Source organism: Macaca nemestrina, chromosome 14 (assembly GCF_043159975.1).
Source record: "Macaca nemestrina isolate mMacNem1 chromosome 14, mMacNem.hap1, whole genome shotgun sequence".
In the NCBI taxonomy this organism is placed as follows: domain Eukaryota; kingdom Metazoa; phylum Chordata; class Mammalia; order Primates; family Cercopithecidae; genus Macaca; species Macaca nemestrina.
The window spans coordinates 83856457-83878010 of NC_092138.1; the positions used below are offsets into that span (position 1 = coordinate 83856457).

General features: G+C 47.8%; 2 protein-coding genes across 16 annotated transcripts in view; one reads left to right on the plus strand and one right to left on the minus strand.

Moving 5' to 3' along the window:
• Positions 1-940: 940 nt before the first annotated feature.
• LOC105487049 (solute carrier family 31 member 2) lies at positions 941-14503 on the plus strand. 12 transcript variants are annotated; one of them, XM_071078207.1, is made up of 6 exons: positions 941-1185; positions 8117-8183; positions 8436-8488; positions 10973-11064; positions 11895-12084; positions 13128-14503. In XM_071078207.1, the coding sequence occupies exons 4-6, from the start codon at positions 11007-11009 to the stop codon at positions 13294-13296; spliced, it is 417 nt and encodes a 138-aa protein (XP_070934308.1). In that variant the 5' UTR covers positions 941-1185; positions 8117-8183; positions 8436-8488; positions 10973-11006; the 3' UTR covers positions 13297-14503. The 12 variants fall into 12 exon arrangements, with proteins under 12 accessions (XP_070934308.1, XP_070934307.1, XP_011748617.1 ...); XM_071078206.1 differs by having other exon boundaries at positions 942-1185; positions 10985-11064; XM_071078200.1 differs by having other exon boundaries at positions 963-1185; positions 10985-11064; positions 11534-12084.
• Positions 14504-16748: 2245 nt separating this feature from the next.
• LOC105487054 (FKBP prolyl isomerase family member 15) overlaps positions 16749-21554 on the minus strand; it is a 55961-nt gene continuing 51155 nt past the window's right edge. For all 4 annotated transcript variants that reach the window (XM_071078194.1, XM_071078193.1, XM_071078195.1 and 1 more), the window contains 3 exons: positions 20539-21260; positions 19724-19820; positions 16749-17387 (listed from right to left, as the gene is read on the minus strand). In XM_071078194.1, the coding sequence (XP_070934295.1) occupies positions 17310-17387; positions 19724-19820; positions 20539-21260 (897 nt within the window). In that variant the 3' untranslated portion in view covers positions 16749-17309. The remainder of the gene's footprint in view (positions 17388-19723; positions 19821-20538; positions 21261-21554) is intronic.

Genomic DNA, 21554 nt, shown 5'->3' on the forward strand with positions numbered 1-21554 from the left:
AAAGTCAATAGTTGATGGATACGGATATGAACTGAGGTCAGCTCCAGGCTCAAGGTCTCTGCTAACACTGTCCTTAGCAAGGTTTCTCTGAAGAGCCTCTTTACTCACAGGCTGATCGGCAAAGGTTTCCTAAATATGGTTAAGAATCAATAACCGGGGCCGGGCGCGGTGGCTCAAGCCTGTAATCCCAGCACTTTGGGAGGCCGAGACGGGCGGATCACGAGGTCAAGAGATCGAGACCATCCTGGCGAACACGGTGAAACCCCGTCTCTACTAAATAGTACAAAAAACTAGCTGGGCGAGGTGGCGGGCGCCTGTAGTCCCAGCTACTCGGGAGGCTGAGGCAGGAGAATGGCGGGAACCCGGGAGGCGGAGCTTGCAGTGAGCTGAGATCCGGCCACTGCACTCCAGCCTGGGCGACAGAGCGAGACTCCGTCTCAAAAAAAAAAAAAAAAAAAAAAAGAATCAATAACCATTAAAAATCCCTCACCCTACAAGAAACCCCAACAAAAAAACTGGAGCAGTGAAATTAACAAGCAATACACAGAAATGGAAGTACTGATAAGAAAAATAGTTTACCACCCTAGTAATCAAAGAAAAACAAAATTACATGTGTGTATTCCTTTTGGTTTATCAGATTGGAAAATATTTTTTTTTTTAAAGAAAAATGTAATTATCTTGTAATGACTGCATTAAAAATCTAGGGCATAATTAACTTAATTTACTCCAAATTTGTTGCTACTGTGTTCATAGCACGGACTTTTTCCATTTTCAACTCAACATGTTACGCTTGGGGTAGTTTATTACAATGAACAATAAGCATTCTCATAATTGCCAAGATAAGCCAAGTGCAAAACAGCAAGGGCGGAGACAGAAGGCAGCAGGTGGCCCCACTCGTTCGGGACTCCGGGAACGCCAAGCCTCTGCCCTTAGGAACCTGGGGCGCGGCACGTGGGTCCGGGCCAGGGGTCGCGCCTGAGGCCGCCGACGTGGGGCGCGCGTGGGGACCACAACTCCCAGGCGCCCGCGCGCCGCCTCGCCCGGACCATGTGATCCGCGCGGCGCGGGTCGCGATCACGGCGGTGGCGGCGGCGGCTGAACTGACTCGGAGCGAGGAGACCCGAGCAAGGAGACCCGAGCGAGCAGACGCGGCCCTAACGCCCTCCCCGCGCGCTCACCATGGCGGTAAGTTCCGGGCGCTAGGGAGAGGAGGGGACGCGGGTGGGCGGCTGGGGCGGGGTCTCCTGGAGCTGCCATCTGGGCACCCCGAATCCTCGCTGTCGCTGGCCCGGGGCTGGTGAGGGGTGTGTTGGCAGCATTGCCAACAGCCGGAACAGGGTTGGGGGGACGCGGCAGGTACAGGTTGCCGTGGCTTTGTGGTTTTCCTCTATTTGTCCCTCCTGCTGGGAGGCAGTACGGCTAGGCGAGCAGTTACCGAGGGCCCGCGGTGGCGCGGCTTGAGAGTGGGGGCGCGGTGGCTGAAGACAGCTGGGTCCGGGGTCCCCAGTCCCGGACCTCTGGCCGGCGCCCCAGGGCGGAGGGCAGCGCCTTGGGAGATTCCAGGTAGGCTTCCACGAAAGGGAAAGCCCCGGCGCATTTCAGCCTGCAGCCCGGCGCGCACACTGCTCTTGTTAAGTTTGTAGCCTGATTCTTTGGGGAATAAAACAGACCCAGCTCCTTTCCAGCTTCCCTGCACTTTCAGTCAGAAAACAGCGTTTCGGACAAGCTGTTTTTCTTGGTAGGGTTCACCTGGGCTGGAGAGAACGACAGCTTGCAAGACTCGTTCGTCTTTGAAGAAGTCATATCATTTTCTTCATCCCATGAAGAATGTCATAGAATTTAAGATACAGGAGGCCCAGCCTGGGCAACATAGCTAGACCCCGTCTCTACAAAAATTAGCCACAAGTGGTGGCAGGCGCCTGTAATCCTAGCTACTCTGGAGGCTGAGGCAGGAGGATGAGGATAATTGCTTGAGCCCTGAAGTTCTAGGCTGTAGTGAGCCATGACCTTCAGCCTGGGCAACAGAACAAGACGTTCCCAAACAAACAAACAAACAACACACAAAACAAAAAACAAAAAAGATACAGGAAGTCTATATAGGCCGTTTAGTCAAATGATCAACTGTCCTTTAAAAAGGGAAATAGATGGAAAGCACTTGCAAAAGTTCCCCAGCCAGTCAGCCTAGCACTGGGACCTTCATCTCCTTCCCAACCCTTGTTTACAAAAAAGGAAGCTTTTCTCAAAGTGTAAGTAACCTCAAATGAAAAAATAAAGAAGAAAACAAGTTCCAGGGATTGCTCCCTCCTTCACCACAGCCCCGCCCTGAAAAAAGCACAAATCAGTTAAACTGTCAGAGGCCAAGATTCATCCCAAGGAGGAAAACAAGATTGGGGCCCTGCCCCCTGCCTATCTGACCACAAAGTCCTTTAATTGAAAACTGTAGCCCAGATCGCTTCTCTCAAGTCAGGGTGTGCTGATTTCCATCTTTTCCTCTAGCAAAAAGGCAAAAGTAGAAAGGGTTGAGTGACAGGTGAATCTTTGTTCCTCTGGGGCTTCGGACTCCGTAGGTACTTCCAGTCCTGAACATACCATACAGTTCATCTTCCCAGCTGTCTCCTGCTTCTCTGACTTCAGGACTGTCCTAGCCAACTGCTCTCTGGCCAGGGCAGGTGTCTCTCAGGCAGCTTAGTCCCCAGCACCCCCAGGGAGCCTCCACTGTGCCTCTCTTTCTGACCTACAACCTGTAGTAATTACTTGCTCACTTAAATGTCCCCCATCATAGACAGGTAGCTCCCTAAAGGCCAAAGACTTGTCCCATTCATCTCTGTATCGCAAGGGTCTGCACAGCCCTAGCACAACAAAAAGAAATCTTTCAAATTACTCTTACTGTTCCGTGGGGGTTCAGGTCTATGGCAAAACATGTCTGGGCTGTTTTGGGCTCCTAAGGTAACTGGCTCAGGCCCAAGGATGATAGAAGGAAACTAGTTGTGGCAACTCCCTGACTGATTAATTAGCCACTAGGGACATTCCATTCATGCCATCTGCTTTACCAAATGGACTCAGAGAAGGGGTGATCCACGGGCGTCACCCCTACCTCCACCTGGCAGAGATGGTGCTAGAGGCTTCTGCTGAGGATGAGGCCATCTCCAGTGTAAATGGAGTTTCACAGTATTGTTCGTACCTGTTTGCTTTTGTATATCAATCTTGTGTAAACATTTTGCTATGTCAACAAATGTTTTTTGAAAGCCTAACAGGAGAGATCTCTGAGCAGTAGGACTCAAAATGATGTTTTACTTTCTTTTCGGTACTCTGTCAGCTTTTTACATTGAGCTAGTGCCATTGGGTTGGGGGAGGGGGGCGGATGTAAAAGCTATTCTTATTTTTAAACTCTTCAACATTTTTAAAACTCTTCAACATGATTTTTATCATGTTGTGATGTGACCGCCTAGATTTCCATTTTGAGGCTCTCATATAATTTACTTGACCAGTCCCTGTTGGTTGACAGGAGACCATCATGGTTCCTATGATTTCTCAAAGTGTGACCCCCACAAACACCTGTCCCAGAAACACCCAGAGTACTTGTTGTACACTAAGGTTTGAGAACCAGTACAGGCTTTCCAGAAAGATCTCTGGCTCTGGGCACCTGATTGCTGAGTGACCGTGGGGAGATAAGTGGGCCTTTCTGTGCCTTCCTTGTTAATTTAAAGAGGTTAATAATAGTAGGCACCTGCAGAGATGTCACAGGGGGTGAGGCATAAAAAATGGAAGGTGAACACGGTGCAGGCACATGCAGGCCCTCAGGAGACACGGAGCTGTGTGGCTGTTCTCTCCAATCAGATGCTTTCACATTTCTTTCTCTGTCCTGCAGCTCCACCATCTCCAGTGAGCCCAGTCCCTGGGTAGGCGCAGGCAGGGGTTGGTGACACAAGTCAGACCCCCTTTGGCACTGAAAGGCATGTTAGCTGTGTGTAGGGAGTAGAACAGCCAGGTTAGTCCCAGGTCTCTACCAAACCCAAAGCTGCAGTGTCCAAATCTGAGAGGAGATGCATAGATGTGGTGCCCCGTCCAACCTGGAAACAGAGGCACACTCACTGTTTGTTTTGTTTTGTTTTGTTTTTTGTTTTTTTGAGACAGAGTCTTGTTCTATTACCCAGGCTGCAGTGCAGTGGCACGATCTTGGCTCACTGCAACCTCCACCTCCTGGACTCAAGTGATCCTCCCACCTCAGCACCTCCCAAGTAGCTGGGACTACAGGCACATGCCACCACGCCCAACTAATCTTCGTATTTTTCGTAGAGACTGGGTTTTGCCATGTTGCCCAGGCTAGCACTTTTTTCTTTTACAAGGTTTCAGGAAAACAGTAGATAGAGCTCAAGATGGGAGCCTGTGAAAGTGAGGCCAAACCAAAGGAAAGGGTTCCTAGAGTCCTATCCTCATCTTACAGATGAAGAGACTGGGGTCCACAGGGGGCTTTCTGTGTGTCTGCAGCTCAAGGCCACGCAACTGGTTCCTGGCAGAGCTGGGAGGCAGATCCAGGCAGTGCAGCTTTAGAAACCGTGTCCCTAACCACTAGCCTTGCTGCCTGTGTTCAAACTGCAACCAAGTGAACTGAGCCTCAGAATCTCCTCAAGGGGGCTGGTTAATATCTATGTCTTCCCTGCCTCCTGTGGCTCTGCCCCTGGACTCTAATTAGGGGCCTGGAATCTGCACTTTTAATAAGGCCCTGGAGTCTAAGCAGCTGCTGCTATCCCTCTACACTAAGCCACTTGCCAGTGTGTGTGGAGCTCATGACTGGCCTGTGGTTGCCCAGTGATTCACCCGGGACTGACTCTGCCTCTGCGGATATGGCTATAACAGCATCGTCATCCACACCTGTGATCCACTCCAGTGTCCTCCCTCCCACCCTATCCTCTTTGCCTTTTCATCCTGTTGTACCACTGTTGTCCCTGGGCTCTGGTCTTACTCTCCCATCCCCAGACTGGTCCTTGTTTGTTTCCTTTATTTAAGGTGTACTCTTCACCTTTCTCAGGAAATACGGGCCAGCTACTGGCTGAGCATCCTTGAGGGGCTAAGCATGACTATCCTAATTGTACAGAGACTTTTTCTCATACATTCCTTCCCCTCCCCAATTTCTTCCCATATTTTGTTCCAAAGTGGCCATATCAGCTTCTTCTGCTATTTGCATATCTTCCTGAAATGTTAAAACAACCAAAAGACAGCACAGCCCTCCTCTCTGTCTAGTATTGCACAAGCAAGTGGGCTCTTCTCTGCGATGTAGCATCTGTTTTCCTCTTGCCAAATGAGGGCCTGGTAAGAAGACCCAGGATCCAGTCCTGATGCTGCCACCAACTCACAATGTGACCCTGGGCATGTCACAACTGCCCCTTGGACTTCTGGTGCTGCCCTGAGAAGCTGCATTGAGAGCAGTTAGGAGCACAGAATCTGAAGCCAGCCCACCCAGGCAAAATTCTAGCTAGCAACTTGGCAAGCTACCTAACTTCTCTCTGCCTTAGTATTCTCATCTATGAAATGGAGCTAAGAATCATCATCCCCTCCCCTTGAAATTAAGTGAGTTAAGACATACAACTTTTTAAAATTATACTTTAAGTTCCAGGGTACATGTGCACAACGTGCAGTTTTGTTACATATGTATACATGTGCCATGTTGGTGTGCTGCACCCATTAACTCGTCATTTACATTAGGTATATCTCCTAATGCTATCCCTCCCCCTTCCCTCCTCCCCACAATAGGCCCCGGTGTGTGATGTTCCCCTTCCTGTGTCCAAGTGATCTCATTGTTCAATTCCCACCTATGAAGACATATAACGTTTTTAGAAGAGTGCCTGGCACAGAATAATTAGTAAGTGTCATTTCCTTCCCAAGTATGAAAAAAGACGGTTGCTCTAGATTAGTACTTCCTAGAGGATAGTCTATGAGATTCTCTCCCAGAGGACACTCAGCAAGAAAAAAGGGAGGAGAGAGTTACAGGCTTTCAGAGGTACAGGCTTCTGGCAGTGCTGAAAGCTGTTAAACCTTTTGTCCAATTCCAGTCTCTCCCAAACTCCCTTGACCACAGAATCCATTTTCCCCAGTATCCTGTGCTTCTCCCGTGGAACACTTCTGAGAAACACCCCTCCAGCTTTGACATGTATGGGGAAAAAAAGGCACTGGGGTTATTGAGCCCTTACTGTGTGTCACTTTGTGTGGATGGCTTTGCAGAGTTTTCCCCCAGCTCCCCTCGGAGGGAACTGAGACCAGAGAGAGGCTGTGGCTAACAAATCTGTTTTGTTCCAAATCCTAGACTCAGTCTACTATTATTTACTATCTCCTTTGGTCCTAAATATTGAGAGGGGGAGGATTGGAGACGACTAGAACATGCAAGGCCTGTGGTTTAGGGCTGTCATCTGCAAGCAGAAGTTTGTGGCTCTGGTTTCCGGGAGGCTATGGGATACCCACATGGCACAGCTTCCTGACAAAATGGCAGCTAATCAAATCTGCCTATCCTTCCACCCCCCACTGACGTTTGCCTCTACCGGAACTCCTTTTCTGTAAGAACTGATGGCCTCCACAGCCTTCACAAGAACCCAGTCTCAGTGGGTTCATATCTTCCTCCCTTGAACACAAACTAAGAGTAATCACGCTTCTAAGGAAGTCGGGCAAATCCCTTTCTCTCTCTGTATTCATTTCCCTCATCTGGAAATGAGAGGCGATGGAGAGGGACTGAAGTTGGGCCAAATCAGCATTTTTCAAACTGAGTTTCAGCAGAGCTTAGATTTCTCTCCCCTCTTCATCCTGAGCCCTATGTTTTATATCACAGAATTACAAGAAAGATTTAAATTGGCTAGTGTTCCCTGGCAAAAAAAGTTGAAAGCCATGGGACTAAAAACTCTGAGGATACTTCTATCTAGTGCTGACATTCAAGGATTCTAATATTTGGCCATTGTCTTAGAAGGCAAAGGCTTCCACGAGCTGATTACAACTCAGCCAGGATCTCCTTAGCTGGGTAACACTGACAGTGTTTGCTGAACTGCTTGTGCTGGCTGAGAAGGGCTTACCTGGGGACCAGAGGCTGCCTTCCCTTCCCTGAGAGGGTGAACTAACTGATAGATCTGTTGGGTCCTCATCTTTCCAAACAGTCGTTAAGCCTGGTGTGGGCGTCTAAATTTACCATCCAGCTCCCACCGTACCCTCTTCTCTTGGAGCCTGGGAGGAAGCACCGTGTCCTGGAATGTCCAGGGCTCTGGAATCCAGCTAGACACAGGTTTGAATCCCAGCTCTGCCAACTTACTAGCTTTGGGACCACCAGCAAATTACTTCTCTAAGGCTAGTTTCCCTAGCTTTCCTTCCTATAAAATGGGCCTAACTGTCCCTGTCACACAGAGGACTGTTGTGACAATGAAATGAGATGATGTAGAAAAAGCCCTTGATGCCACCCTGAACACAGCGTGGAGCAAGCACCCTTTGAAAAGGCATCTGACAGGCACTGCATGGTCACTGCTTTTACCTGCAGTCTTTCCTGTAAGGTTGTGAACTCACCAGGGTCAGATACATTAATCTGCCTCCAAAATGCCGGGCACACGAACTGGGCTCAGCAAATGTATAGTGAATGAGTGGACAGATGTGGAGTACAGTGAAGACAGCTGCCTCTGGGCCCCTTGATGATAAACACTGTGGGATCTGTCTAGACTCCGCAGAACAAAGAGGACTCTAGGTTCCCATCACACGGGAGCCCGTCTCGGAGCTGCAGTAGAATGGCTAGGGCCCCAGGGGGTAAGAGGAGGCAGTTGCACCTGCACTTGGAAGGCATGGAGGGGACATCCCCACATAGTCTGAGGACACTGTCACATCCCGAGCCAGTTGGCCCAGTGAGGATGGGCACTCCCACACCTCTATTCTCATATGGAGCAGGGCCAGCTCACTTATAGCTCTGCTGCTGACCCTCCTGGGCAAGTCTCAGCTCTTTATGGCCTCAGTTGGCCCTGATGACTTCTGATGGCCCTTTCGACACTTCCAAAGACTCCATTTTTCTGGACTCCCAGAGGAGGCGCTGGAGAGCATTAAGGACCATGACTTCCACTGCCCCGCGCCCCATGATGCCGATTCCCTTCTCTTTCAGATGCATTTCATCTTCTCAGATACGGTGGTGCTTCTGTTTGATTTCTGGAGTGTCCACAGTCCTGCTGGTAAGAATTGGGAAGCTCAAACTTGTAGCTTGGAAAGCCTTGTAGCACGAGGCAAGGGAGAATCCGGGTTCTCTTGATTCTCGGTGGGCATTTAAGTGAGGCTGATTCCTCTGGCATAAACACTGAGCAGGAACTTCACGTTCATAATTCCATTTACAACCACTCCCTTTCAGATCGCAAAGGGCACCATTATCTTACTGATCCTCACAAAGGCCGAGAGAGGCAGGGAGGCAGCTTTTCTCTCTGTTACAGGGGAAGAAACTAAAGCCCAGAGACAGGAAGAGAGACTCATGCAGGGTCACACAGTAAGTATGCATCAGAGCCACAACTAGATCAAGGCTTCCGGGTGCCACTTGGCACCTTCCTTATCCAGCGTTCATTGTTCTGCACCAGTTCAGAAGTCCACAGCAGCTGCTGGAGATGAGACACCAGTTTGAAAGGGAAGAATATTCCTTTGATTTGAAAAGGCAGAGTTTGTCACTAATTCATGAAAAAGTTATTTTTCAAGTTAAATAACTGCATCTTAAAAATAGACTGGAAACAGCCCAAATGCCCGTTATTGCGGGTGCAGATTAAATAAAGTATGGTCATCCCTACAATGGGCTACCATTTCTTGTTATCTATTGCTAAATAAACAGTGGCTTACAAGAAGTCATTTTATCATTCTCTCTCAAGGTGCTATGAGTTGACTGGACCCAGCTGAGTGGTCCTCACTCAAGGTCTCTCATGCAGTATAGTCAGACTGTGGCTGGAAGTAGGGTCATTTGGAAGAGTTCCTCACTCTCATGCCAAGTGGCTGATACTGGTTGTTAGCTAGGACCTCAGCTGGAGTTGTTGGCTGAACACCTACGTGTGGCATCTCCTATGGCTCGGGCTTCCTCATGGCAGAGTGGCTAGATTCCAAGATCGAGTGTCGCCAGAGAACAAGGTAGAAGTATGTGGAATTTTCAAGACCTAGCCTTGGAAATCAGATAGCATTACTTCTGCCTTCTTTGGCTGAAGCAGTCACGAAGGTCTTCCTAGGCTAAAGGAGAGGGAACAAACATGGACCCCACTGCTTGATGGCAAGAATGTTGACATCATAAGAAGGGGATGTGGGGTTGGATATATTGGAGTGGCTGTCTTTGTAAAATATAATCTATCACAGATACGATGAAGCCACTGGGGAAAAGGTAAATCTGTGTGAACTGAGGTAAAACTGGATGATAAAGTCAAATGCAAAGGAGTATGTGTAGATAGGATGCTGTCATTTGGACAAACAGAGGCTGATATATACATTGAGCAACAGAGGTTGCTCTGAGGAGGAGAATTGGGGTGAAGGGAGATTGGGGTGGGAAGAAAACTGATTTTTCTTTTTTTTTTAAATGGAGTCTCTGTCGCCCAGGCTGGCATGCAGTGGCACGATCTTGGCTTACTGCAACCTCTACCTCCCAGGTTCAAGCAATTCTCTTGCCTCAGCCTCCCGAGTAGCTGGGACTACAGGCATGCACCACAATGCCCAGCTAATATTTTTGTATTTTCAGTAGAGACGGGGTTTCACCATGTTGGCCAGGCTGGTCTCAAACTCCTGACCTCAAGTGATCCACCCGCCTCGGCCTCCCAAAGTGCTGGGATTACAGATATGAGCTACCACACCTGGCCTGAATTTTCACTGTATTCTTTTTTGCACTGTTTGAAGTTTCACCATGTACATGAAATTACCTATAATTTTATATTTTAAAAACCTGCATCTATCAGATGATTTTCTCCGGGGAGCCTTTGGGAAAAAAAACCCGACTGTTTTTCCTTTTCTTACACTCAACACACTTCTGTGACCAGATGTGTAGGCTTTCCCTCAGTGACCAATTTTCTGATACCAGCTGGGTGTCCTACAACTCAGTTCAAATCTGACACTAACCAGAGTTAGTGCAGATCCCACAGGTTAAGGGCACAGTCCCACAAGGCTGCCCTCTGCTTCAGGCACCAATCGCAAGTCCCAGCTTGTCTCCCGTACTTCTGGCCAACTGACTATACATCGGGGTTCCCATAACGCCTTCGTTGGGGTCAATTATTTGCTAGAATGGTTCACAACACTCAAGGAAACACTTTAAAAGAGTACAAATGGGCCAGGTGCGGTGGCTCATGCCTGTAATCCCAGCACTTTGGGAGGCCAAGGCGAGTGGATCACCTGAGGTTAGGAGTTCAAGACCAGCCTGACCAACATGGTGAAATCCCGTCTCTACTAAAAATACAAAAAAATTAGCCAGGCGTGGTGGGGGGTGCCTGTAATCCCAGCTACTTGGGAGGCTGAGGCAAGAGAATTGTTTGAACCCAGGAGGCAGAGGTTGCAGTGAGCCAAGATTGCGCCACTGTACTCCAGCCTGGGCAACAGAGCGAGACTCCATCTCAAAAAAAATAAGAAGTACAATGAATAGCTGGGAGGAAAAGATGCATGGAGCAAGGCATGTAGGAAGGGGTTCAGAGCCTCCAGGCCCTCCCTGGGCTTGCCACCTTCCAGGTACCCCCATGTGTTCAGCAGCTGGAAGCTTTTCAAATCCTGTCCTTTTAAAGAAATTATTCATATATAATAGTTGTACATGTTTTGGGGTACATGGGATATTTTGATACCTATATACAATATGCAATGATCAAATCAGGGTAACTGGGGTGTTTATCACCTCAAACATTTATCTTTGTGTTGGAAACATTACAATTCTATTTTGAAATATACAATAAATTATGGTTAACTATAATTTCCCTACTGTACTGTTGAATACAACAACTTATTCCTTCTAACTGCATTCTTTTGGGTTTCTATGGAGTCTTCATATAGAGGCATGATTGATGACCTCACTGGCCACTGGTGATCAATTCAACCTTCAGTCCGTCTCTCCTTCCAGAGGTAGGAAGTGGGCTGAAAGTGCCAACCTCCAAGCACAAGGTTGGCTCCCCTGGCAACCAGCCCCCATCCAGAGCCCATCCAGGAGCCTCAGCCATCAGTCATCTCATTAGCATATAAAAAGACACCACTTCAGAGTTTCCAAGGGCTCTAGAAGTCGTGTGCCAGGAAACCAGGGCAGAAACAGGATATATATCTCTTATTATGTTGCAGAGTCCAGTAAAATACTTTAGCTGGACCGCTTATTATCCCTCTTAGTGAAACGAAAGTAGTAATTAACAGTTATATTTTACACAGCAGCTCTAATAAGCACTTTATATTTTCTGTAAAATAATTTATTGGGTTTTTCCCCTAATATAAAAGTAATATATATAAAAGAAACCTTAGAAAGTTAGGCAAGAATATAAAAACCATCCGTATCCTACTTTGCTGAGATAACTATTACTCTTGTGCTGTTTATCTTTCCTTCTAGACGTTTTTCGCGTACTTACATATAAACAGGACCTTGCAGTACTCATCCCTTAACAAGAGGTCACAACAGATTTGTGCAGCCTGCCAGGGGAGTGGCTGGGGTGATGGTACATGGCTTCTTCAGTCTCAGCCCCTGGCTTTTTCAGGCGGCTTCTCTTCCTTATCTCAAAGCCACACTCCAGTAGGCCAATCCTGCTAAGAAAGGTCTGGTGAAGACAGTGCAGAAGTTCAGAGCTCAGCAAGGGTGGGGAAGAAGATGCAAGAGAGAGGTGGATGGAGTGGATTCCATGAACAGGTGGAGGTGCTGGAAGGGAAACAGTGCTGGCCTGGCCAGGTCTCCACAACTCTGCCTCCTTTGACAGGCATGGCCCTTTCGGTGTTGGTGCTCCTGCTCCTGGCTGTACTGTATGAAGGCATCAAGGTTGGCAAAGCCAAGCTGCTCCACCAGGTGCTGGTGAACCTGCCTACCTCTATCAGCCAGCAGACCATCGCAGAGACAGACGGAGACTCTGCAGGCTCAGATTCATCCCCTGTTGGCAGAACCCACCACAGGTACAGGCAGTGGGTATGGGAAAGGGGCAGAGGCCTCACATTCACCCTGGGAGACAGGCTGGCCTGGACAGCATTAGCCCCACTTCACAGAGGGGACAGTAAGGCCCAGGGAAGGACCAGGACTTGCCAACAAATGGTTATAAATAGCCAAGTCAACTAGAGCTTATGTCTCCTGATGCCCAGGCCAAAGCACTCTCTGTGAACAGCCACTTGAAAGGCTCAGAAGGCTTTCTTTAGGGAACTGTGATCTTCAGATGCAGGCCCCTATCTAGCAACTGGGGTGGCCACCCACCCTCCCCCAAATCTCACCAGTTCCATGGGTCACTAGGCTCCCATATCCAGGAGGGGATCTGCAGCTGTCCTGAAGCAATGTATCCCACTTGGTGGGAGGAGGAAGACAAGCTCTCCTCTCCTCCCTTCCCACTCAAATCAGGCAACCATTTAGGGTCCCTGTTCTGCCCTCTGCCCAGCCCCAGCCTCACCTGTGCTTAATAAGCCTGCCCACTCCATCACTAGCCACCCTACATGGGTGTCTCAGATCTTCACAACTGTACTGCAAGGGAGGTATTCTCATTCCTGTTTTACTGATAAGGAGTCTTGAGTTCAGAGAGGTTAAGACATCTGTCTAGGCCACTTTTAGTAAGTGGCAGGACTAGGAACTGATATGTCACCTAAGTCCATGCTTTTTCTTTCCATTGTCATACTGCCTCCCAAAGTAGATTCATGGGGAAAATATGCCTTACTGATGATTTTCTTATTCCTTATCAGAAAGACAGATTACAGATACCTTCATTTTCCCCTTTGTCTAGGATGCCAGGAAGCTCGGCACCAAATGTAGTGAAGATATGTCTCTTTAAAAAGAAATCTCTTGAGTTTCTTCTGGGGGTGGGGGGGGGCAGAAAGAAATCTCTCCTGGGTTAAGCATATAAGTTATAAATAATCAGGTCACATAACTCAACAGCTTTCTACTCCCTGATATCAACTCCCAGCTTCCTCATTACCAGCTCATTACCAGGATTAACTTGCTTCTCCTTTTTATCTAGGTGGTATTTGTGTCACTTTGGCCAGTCTCTAATCCATGTCATCCAGGTGGTCATCGGCTACTTCATCATGCTGGCCGTAATGTCCTACAACACCTGGATTTTCCTTGGTGTGGTCCTGGGCTCTGCTGTGGGCTACTACCTAGCTTACCCACTTCTCAGCACAGCTTAGCTGGTGAGGAATGTGCAGGCACTGAGGCTGGAGGGACACAGGGACCCCTCTTCCAGACACTATACTTCCAACTGCCCTTTCTTCTGATGGCTATTCCTCCACCTTATTCCCAGCCCCTGGAAACTTTGAGCTGAAGCCAGCACTTTCTCCCTGGAGTTTGGAGGCCATTGTATCAACCTTCCTTCTCAGCCAGCCTGCATAGGGCCCAGGCCTGGTCTTGTGTCTTAAGATGGCTGCTGTGACCAAAGGGAGAATGGAGAGAACAGGGGTGGCAGGGTTACTGAGCCCATGACAATGCATTTCTGTGACTCAAACCAGGAATTTCCAAAGATTTCAAGCCAGGGAGAAGGGTTCTTGGTGATGCAGGGCATGGAACCTGGACACCCTCAGCTCTCCTGCTTTGTGCCTTATCTACAGGAGCATCGCCCATTGGACTTCCTGACCTCTTCTGTCTTTGAGGGACAGAGACCAAGCTAGATCTTTTTTCTCACCTTTCTGCCTTTGGAACACATGAAGATCATCTCTTCTATGGATCATGTTGACAAACTTTATTTTTCCCATTGAACTCCTAGTTGGCAATTTTGCACAATCATACAAAAAAAAATTTTAATGAAATGATTTCATTTTATTCATGATGGATGGCAGCAACTGCTGAGACCTACTTCCCTTTCTTTGGGGGAGAATAAGTGACAGCTGATTAAAGACAGAGACACAGGACTGCTCTCAGGCTCCTGGTTTATTCTCTGATAGACTGAGCTCCTTCCACCAGAAGGCACTGCCTGCAGGAAGAAGATCATCTGATGGCCGTGCGTGTCTGGGAAGCTCTTCATGGCCTTAATGCCCTTCTTTATCCTCATCTTTCCTCTATGCAAAACAAAAAACTGCATCTAATAATGTTCAATACTTAATGTTCTCTATTTATTACTTACTGCTTACTCGTAATGATCTGGTGGGGAAACATGATTCATTCACTTAAAATATTGATTAAGCCATGGCAGGTACTGACTGAAGATGCAATCCAACCAAAGCCATTACATTTTTTAAGTTAGATGGGACTCTCTGGATAGTTGAACCTCTTCACTTTATAAAAAAGGAAAGAGAAAAATCACTGCTGTATACTAAATACCTCACAGACTAGATGAAAAGATGGTTGTAAGCTTTGGGAATTAAAAACAAATACATTTTAGTAAATATATATTTTTAAATAGTCTATGACTGTTCTGTTCTCCTCATTCCAACAGAAAGCACCTGAACCCTTATAACAACTGCAGAGGGTGAGTGGGGCTAATAGAGCTGGTAGTGCTCTTTATAAGCCTGTCTGAGAACAGAGTCCATCCACCTGCTACAAAGACAACTCTGCTCAGGGAAACCCAGCCCTGAAATGCTGCACCCAGGTAGACACCCCAGAATGCCAACTGAGGCAAGTCGTTCTTCATTCATATAACAAGTATTAATTGAGTACATGCTATAAGAAAAGTAACTGTCACACAGACTATAAACATGGCCAACATGGTGAAACCCTATCTGTATTAGAAACACGAGAGTTAGCTAGGCGTGGTGGCAGGCACCTGCAATCCCAGCTACTCAGGAGGCTGAGGCAGGAGAATCACTTGAACCTGGGAGGTGGAGGTTGCAGTGAACCGAGATCATGCCACTGCACTCCAGCCTGGGTGACAGAGCGAGACTCCATCTCAAAAAAAAAAAAAAAAAAAAAAATCTATCTATCTATCTATCTATCTATCTATCTATCTATCTATCTATCTATCTGTGCTTTAGAAACAGTGATTATATGGGTAGACCTAGTAGGCAGTCCATTGCCTCACTCTTCAGAGCCCAGTCACAAAAGGTGATGTTTTTCCTAAATTCCTAATTTAAAATTTTTTTAAATTTAACAAATATCTGGCCGGGTGCAGTGGCTCATGCCTGTAATCCCAGCACTTTGGGAGGCAGAGGTGGGCAGATCACGAGGTCAGGAGATCAAGACCAACCTGGCTAACACGGTGAAACCCTGTCTCTACTAAAAATACAAAAAATTAGCCAGGCATGGTGGTGGGCGCCTGTAGTCCCAGCTACTTGGGAGGCTGAGGCAGGAGAATGGCGTGAACCCAGGGGGACGGAGCTTGCAGTGAGCCGAGATGGCGCCACTGCACTCCAGTCTGGGTGACAGAGTAAGACTCTGACTCAAAAACAAACAAATATCTATATAGTGCTTATTCTTTGTTAGGCAGTCTTCTAAGCACTTTGCAAAAATTAACTCATTTAATCTTCATGACAAGGCAGAAACTATTTCTGTCCTCATCTTAGAAATGAGAAGCTCAGGCACAGAGAAGTTAAGTAAAGTCACTAGTTAATAAGTGGCAGAGCCGGGATTCAGAGCCAGGCAGCCTGACCCCAAGTCCATTTCTTCATCAAGTCAGATGAGGGGGCCAAGGCTGAAAGGGTAAGTAACTTGGCTACCACCACACAGCACCCAGTGGAACAGGGATGTGAACGCAGATCATGCTCTTTCTATTTTACCATTAATGGTGGAAATTCTGTTTCAGAAGATCTGAGGTGGAGCCCAGAAGCCTGTGTTTCTAAAAGCATCACCGCCCCTTCCCCCAACCAGTGACAGTCAGGCAGGGAATGCTGCTGTGCTGACCAACAGCCCAGGCTCTGGAATCAGATGGCCAGGATTTGAATTCTTGTGCTGAGGCTTCCTAGCTATGTAACTTTGGGCAAATTACTTTACCTCTCTAAGTCTCAGTTTTCTCTATAAAATGGTGATAACACTGTCTTCTGCAGTGGTTGCTGGAGATAAGCCAGTCTGTATAAAGTGCCAAACAGCACTGCCTTTTGTTAAGCAACAAAGAAATAATTAGTTCTCACTGCCCCCCAGGCCCGCACCTGGGAGACATCCAAAGCCTGCAAGGATGATGCCAGGCCAGATGAAGTGGAATTTTGAGTCCTATCTTGTAAACATTTAAAATCAAGGAACATTTTTATTAAAATTATTCTATTTTTTAAAAGACTGATTGCATGATCTTTGGAAGATCCTGGAATCAAGAAAATGACCACAAATATTTTCTCACTACTCTTCTCTGCATTAGTCCTGGTCCCATGAGTTCTAAGGGAATGGAAGCTGCTCTCAAAGTGAAGAATCCCTCAGGTGCCATGAACAATGGAAAGAAGGGACCCTCCCACCTTCTCTGCATGGCTTCCTAGACTGCAGGACTAAGCCTGCAGGAGCAAGAGAGCCATCATGCTCCAGGGATGGGCTAGTACTACAGTGGTGACTTTCTTTGAAAGCCTAAAAGTTCCAGGGTTAGGTAACAAAGGGAGTAAATACGCCACAACGTTCTGTGCACGTTAACTGACCCAGATCTGTAAGACTCCTACCCTTAGATTCCCATAAAGGAGCACAGACAGCCCTTGGAACCAAACTCAATTTCTCTCCAAGGGCTTGAGTCAAGTTTCATTATAGACATTCATTTTAGTTTTATTTTCAAATAGTCATTGGCCTCTTATATCAGATTTAAGGCAGAGAAGAAGATACATGTCCCAGGACTATAGACCAGGCTGTTAACTGCACCGGGATTAAGATGGTGTAATCTCCCTTGGTTCTACCAGGAAGACCTCAACCCAGGTGACTTGACTTGTTGCCGGGGCACAGTTGAGCACTGGATTCAGGTAGAGGAGGGCTCCCAGGTCAGTCTGAGAGTTAATGAAGAGATTTAAAAGTCTGGCAGAGGACAAGACTCTTACAGGTGACTGGCTGGAGGGGAATCTACCAGTCCTTCTTCCAACTTGCTGCTGAAAATCCAGTGTTTTTGAAGATGGTTATGATCCTCTTCACCAGGTCTGGTGGGGGTGGGGCTCAGAAGGTGGCCGAGCCACTGTCTGAGCCCAAACTATTGTTCCCAGAATGCTCACCTTGACCTCACCCTGTGGCTCACCTAGACCCAGGGCTGGCTGTGCAAAATCATGCTTAGGGAAGGGTTGCAGAGAAACCTTTGCACCAGTTTCCTGGGTCTTCATCCCAGCCAGTCAATGTCATCGTCATCATCATCATCTCCAAAAAGGGGTGTTGGGGGTGGGCGTCCCTTCATGCTCTGATAAAACAGGAAAGAGCAGTCAGTCCTCACTTGTCCCTGCACCACTCAACTTTCCACCTGTGAGTGGAAGCAATCCAACTTCTGTTCCCAGCTCTGGTTCAGAAAGGAGGTTGTACTGACAGGGCCAACTCTGAGGCCAGCAAACCTAGGCTTTCAGATAAAGCTGAGACAAGCAGGTAGAGAAGGGAGGCAATCTTTTCAACAGAGACAAAAGACGAACTTTGTTTGGCTGATCTTGTCATTTATTTGTGAAGCACATGTATTGATTTGACAGGTTTTCCTCTCATGCAGTAACTTACATATTTTGTGTGAAGAAAGAAGGGTCAAAGAGGAAACACTAGAGCAGGAGAAAGAAACAGAAGCAAAGCAGCCCTGAGAGAGCGAGAGGAAGTGGGAAGTAGGGAGGTTGGGAAGAAGACAACCACATATGAAAAAACACTGTTGTTGTGGCCTAAGGTGGCCTGACTGGCTCTGGGTGTGATCTCATCATTTGAAAAAGAGTTGAACGTGGAGGCTTGGCCAACTGGAGAATCCTAAGAGGTGAAGAACACGGAGCCACAGCCCCCCACACCTCTAGCCTGACTGGCACTACCCTTGCTCCTCCCAGCTAAGGTAGTGGGGTTGAAAGGGACTGATGGGCCATAAGAGACCCACTCTTTTCACAACTTGAGCTCCTGACCTTTCTCCTCTGGATTGGCAAGGGAACAGGACCTACCCGGCTAGAAGGGATTGATGCTAGAGACAGGCACGAACCGAAGAGTCTCTACTAAGGCATTCTCTGCTCTGGTGAGCTACTGCCAACCAGGATCCATCTTCACAGGGCCAGGCAAAAGGGAAGGCAGTGTGATGTGTACACAAGTCTCTGGGCAATTCCCATGTCACTACCAATTAACCAGACCTCGTACTTCTCTCCGGACATCAATGAAGTGATCTCTAACTCTGACAGTACAGGATTTTCAAGTGTGGCTCACAGCTTCTGTTTTGTCCTGACTAAAGTTCTGGTTCCACATTTACTAGCTATATAAGCTTAGTTAAATTATTTAATCTTCCTGAGCCTCAGCCCTCTGATCTATAAAATGGGATAAAAGTACCTAACTCATTGGATTGGTAGAAGATTAAATGAGAACATTTGTGAAGTCGTTTTCAGAGTACCCAAGAAATACATGTTAACTTGACAGTATTGATACTAATACCAGTAAAATACTGGTATTGGTACTAATACCAACAATATAATCAAAAGCTTCCAACTATATTTAGGGCAGTCACTTAGAATATACTCAGTTGGGTTTTCCCCCCTTTTTTCCTTTTGTTTTAGGGCAGAATTGGTATTCTGGATTCTCAAATGAAAATTTAACTCTTGGGAAGAAAGGCTAATGGAAGGAACTGGTACATTCCCCAAAGGAACACAGGCAAGAGGGAAGGGCTCTGGTACATACAAGCTGGAGTCCAGATCTATCACAGCTCTCTGCTCAAGGTTTTGGCAAAAGGCAAAATCCACTCTGACTGATACATGAGGGGACAAAATTTGCCCCATTCACTCTCATATTTCTGTCCTTTGGATGGACTGAGCCTGAAGCCCACCTGTGTTCTCCATATGCATTTCAGAGCCGTCAGAATGGCCTAGGGACAGCCAGAACGGTTGTAACCGAGCACAGTAGGGAACTGCAGATGCGAGAAGCGGGGTTCTAATTCAGTCCCTATCAGTGCCCTCCTCTCCTGGCCTTCACTCTTGTTCTCTGTTAAATGAAGCTGTGCTATTAATACTGAACCCATTTTGTGCCCAGGGATATTGTGACGACAAAACAAGGCAGGAGGAAAGCGGGCTAAGTGGAAAATGCTCAGGAACAGGCAGTCTTTACAGGAGCCTGGGGGTTAGTCCTAGCTTTGCCATTAACTCACTCTGTGGCTTTGGGTAAATCATCCTTTTGAGCCTCAGGTTCTTTATCTATGAATAAGGATGCCAGGCAAGATGATCTTCAAAGTCCTTTCCAATTCTAAAATATAAATAATATCCCAGCAGATTTGGGGAAACCTAAGGCTTCGGCATTCCAATATAGGACTAAGCAGCTCAGCTTTCTTGCTCTCAGGGAACGAATTCCTGCATGGACAGAGACTATGATTCTTTCTCAAAAGTAAAGTGGTATGTGACTGTCCCCTAATCTGCTTACAGAGCTGCGCCCTCCCAGCCCAGCCCCAAGCCTGCTCCCACAGGGCCCTGCACACAGAGCCCAGGGAGTGGGCCACCAACAGGCTCCATTTCTCTTCTCAGAGCCAGTGGGGAAGAGCCCCCAGGTGGCTGCGTGAGGACTTGACAGTGCCTGGGATTTCCTTACCACCTCGTCTTCATCTTCCTCCTCAGGCTGTGCTTTGGGCCTCAGAGCTTTCAGAGCTGCCCCTTTAGACAGTTCATCCTCTTCATCCCGAGAGAGACTGAAGGAGAATCAAGTCATAGAAAATGTTACTGTTCCTGCTCCAGGTCACACTGCCCACCACCTACAAGGGTCACCGGCCCTTGGGTAAGGATTCAACAGCGTTGGTGACTGCCCAGGAATTCCTCCCACCTCCGCTGCCACCATCTCTTCCCACACCCTACAGTGGTCCCCTTCAGAACCTACAGCCAGAGTCATCTTTTCAATGTGACCTTCTCAGAATCCTACCCTAGCCACCCTATCTAAAGTGGAACAACTCCTTTAGAATAGTGCCCTGTTTCTTTTTTAAAAGGACTTACTATACTTTTATAATATATAAATATGTATTTGTTTGTTTTCTCCACTTGACTGTCACTCCTTAAACTCAAGAACCAAACCTGCCTTGCCTACCACACTACGGCAGCTCTCGCCACACTACCGCAGCACCCGCCACACTACCGCAGCGCCCGCCACACTACCGCAGCGCCCGCCACACTACCGCAGCGCCCGCCACACTATCGCAGCGCCCGCTGCACTATCGCAGTGCCCACCACATTATTATAGTGCCTACCACAGAGCCTTCTACATGGTAGGTGTTGCTGAATTAATACATCAACTAATGAATGAAGACATCAGTAAATTAGTCTCTGAGGGATGAGTTGCCAGCCCTGGAAAAAACAGAGACACTCCTCACCACAGATAGCCACCCTGTCCCTGAAGCAGTGCTCAGAGGAACATACCTGGAATGCTGGGAATGATGGCTGGATCTGAGGGCTGCTCCTGCAACTGTGGAACCTGCCTCTGTGCTCAACAGCTCCTCGTGGGGACCAGTGGAGCTAGTGACATCATCTTTCTTGAGCTGTGGAGGCTGAGGCTCTCCTGGGCTTTCAGGCCCTAAGGCCAGTGGGTCCCCCTTCTCGGGGTCTGAAGTCAGGGACAGTCTTGTGGAGCTTTCTTGTAGTGGGCCATCTGGTGCTACTTCTCTGACACAGACCTTTCCTGGTGGGTTGTTGGGCTTAGCTGCCACTGGGCTGGGAGCCAGTGACTCCTCACACTCAGAGTCCATGGTTCCAGGGCCTGGGGGCTCAGGTGGAATTGAAGTCGGGGGCCCCAGAACTCTGTGGGATGGGATGCAAGACAGTTCGGGTGGAAGGGAACCATCTTTTATTTCTGAGAGTGCCTCTGCTTCTGAGTCCCCTTTCCTTCTGTGTACATCATCCTCAGAAGTGGTGAGGGCCTGAGGAGGCAACGGGACAGCTTCCTCGACCACTTGCTCTGAAGGCACCACGGGGGATTCTGGCCTCTCCCTATTCAGGGGTGCTTGAGGCTGCCCAGAACTGGCTGAGGCTGACTGCTCCTGGGAAGGTCTCCGTGGCTGCTCTTCTGCTTTTTCTTCTTCTTCTTCACTGCTGCTCTCTTCCTTCTCTTGCTCCTGTTGGTTTAACAGCTGAAGAGTCACCATCTGTTCAAAAGCCAAGGAGGAGATGATCACTGAAAGGAACGCAGTAGCCACTACTAATTCTTATTAACACTACTGGTCATCTAGTTTAAATGACCTTGCTTCTTTTCTGTTAAAAGAGGCTGACTGTATCTGTCAAGTCACTCCAGGAATCCTAATTACTGAGGAACAGTTCTGAATAATTTTCTTTTTTTTTTCTTTGGAGACAGGGTCTTGCTCTGTTATCCAGGCTGAAGTGCAGTCAGGGGTAATCATGGCTCACTATAGTCTTGAACTTCTGGGCTCAAGTGATCCTCC

Coding starts and splice junctions, on each gene's coding strand:
- LOC105487049 (XM_071078200.1), top strand. CDS start 11,789: ATGCAAGAGAGAGGTGGATGGAGTGGATTCCATGAACAGGTGGAGGTG. Junction 12,085..13,127: donor GTTGGCAGAACCCACCACAG/GTACAGGCAGTG, acceptor CTTTTTATCTAG/GTGGTATTTGTGTCACTTTG.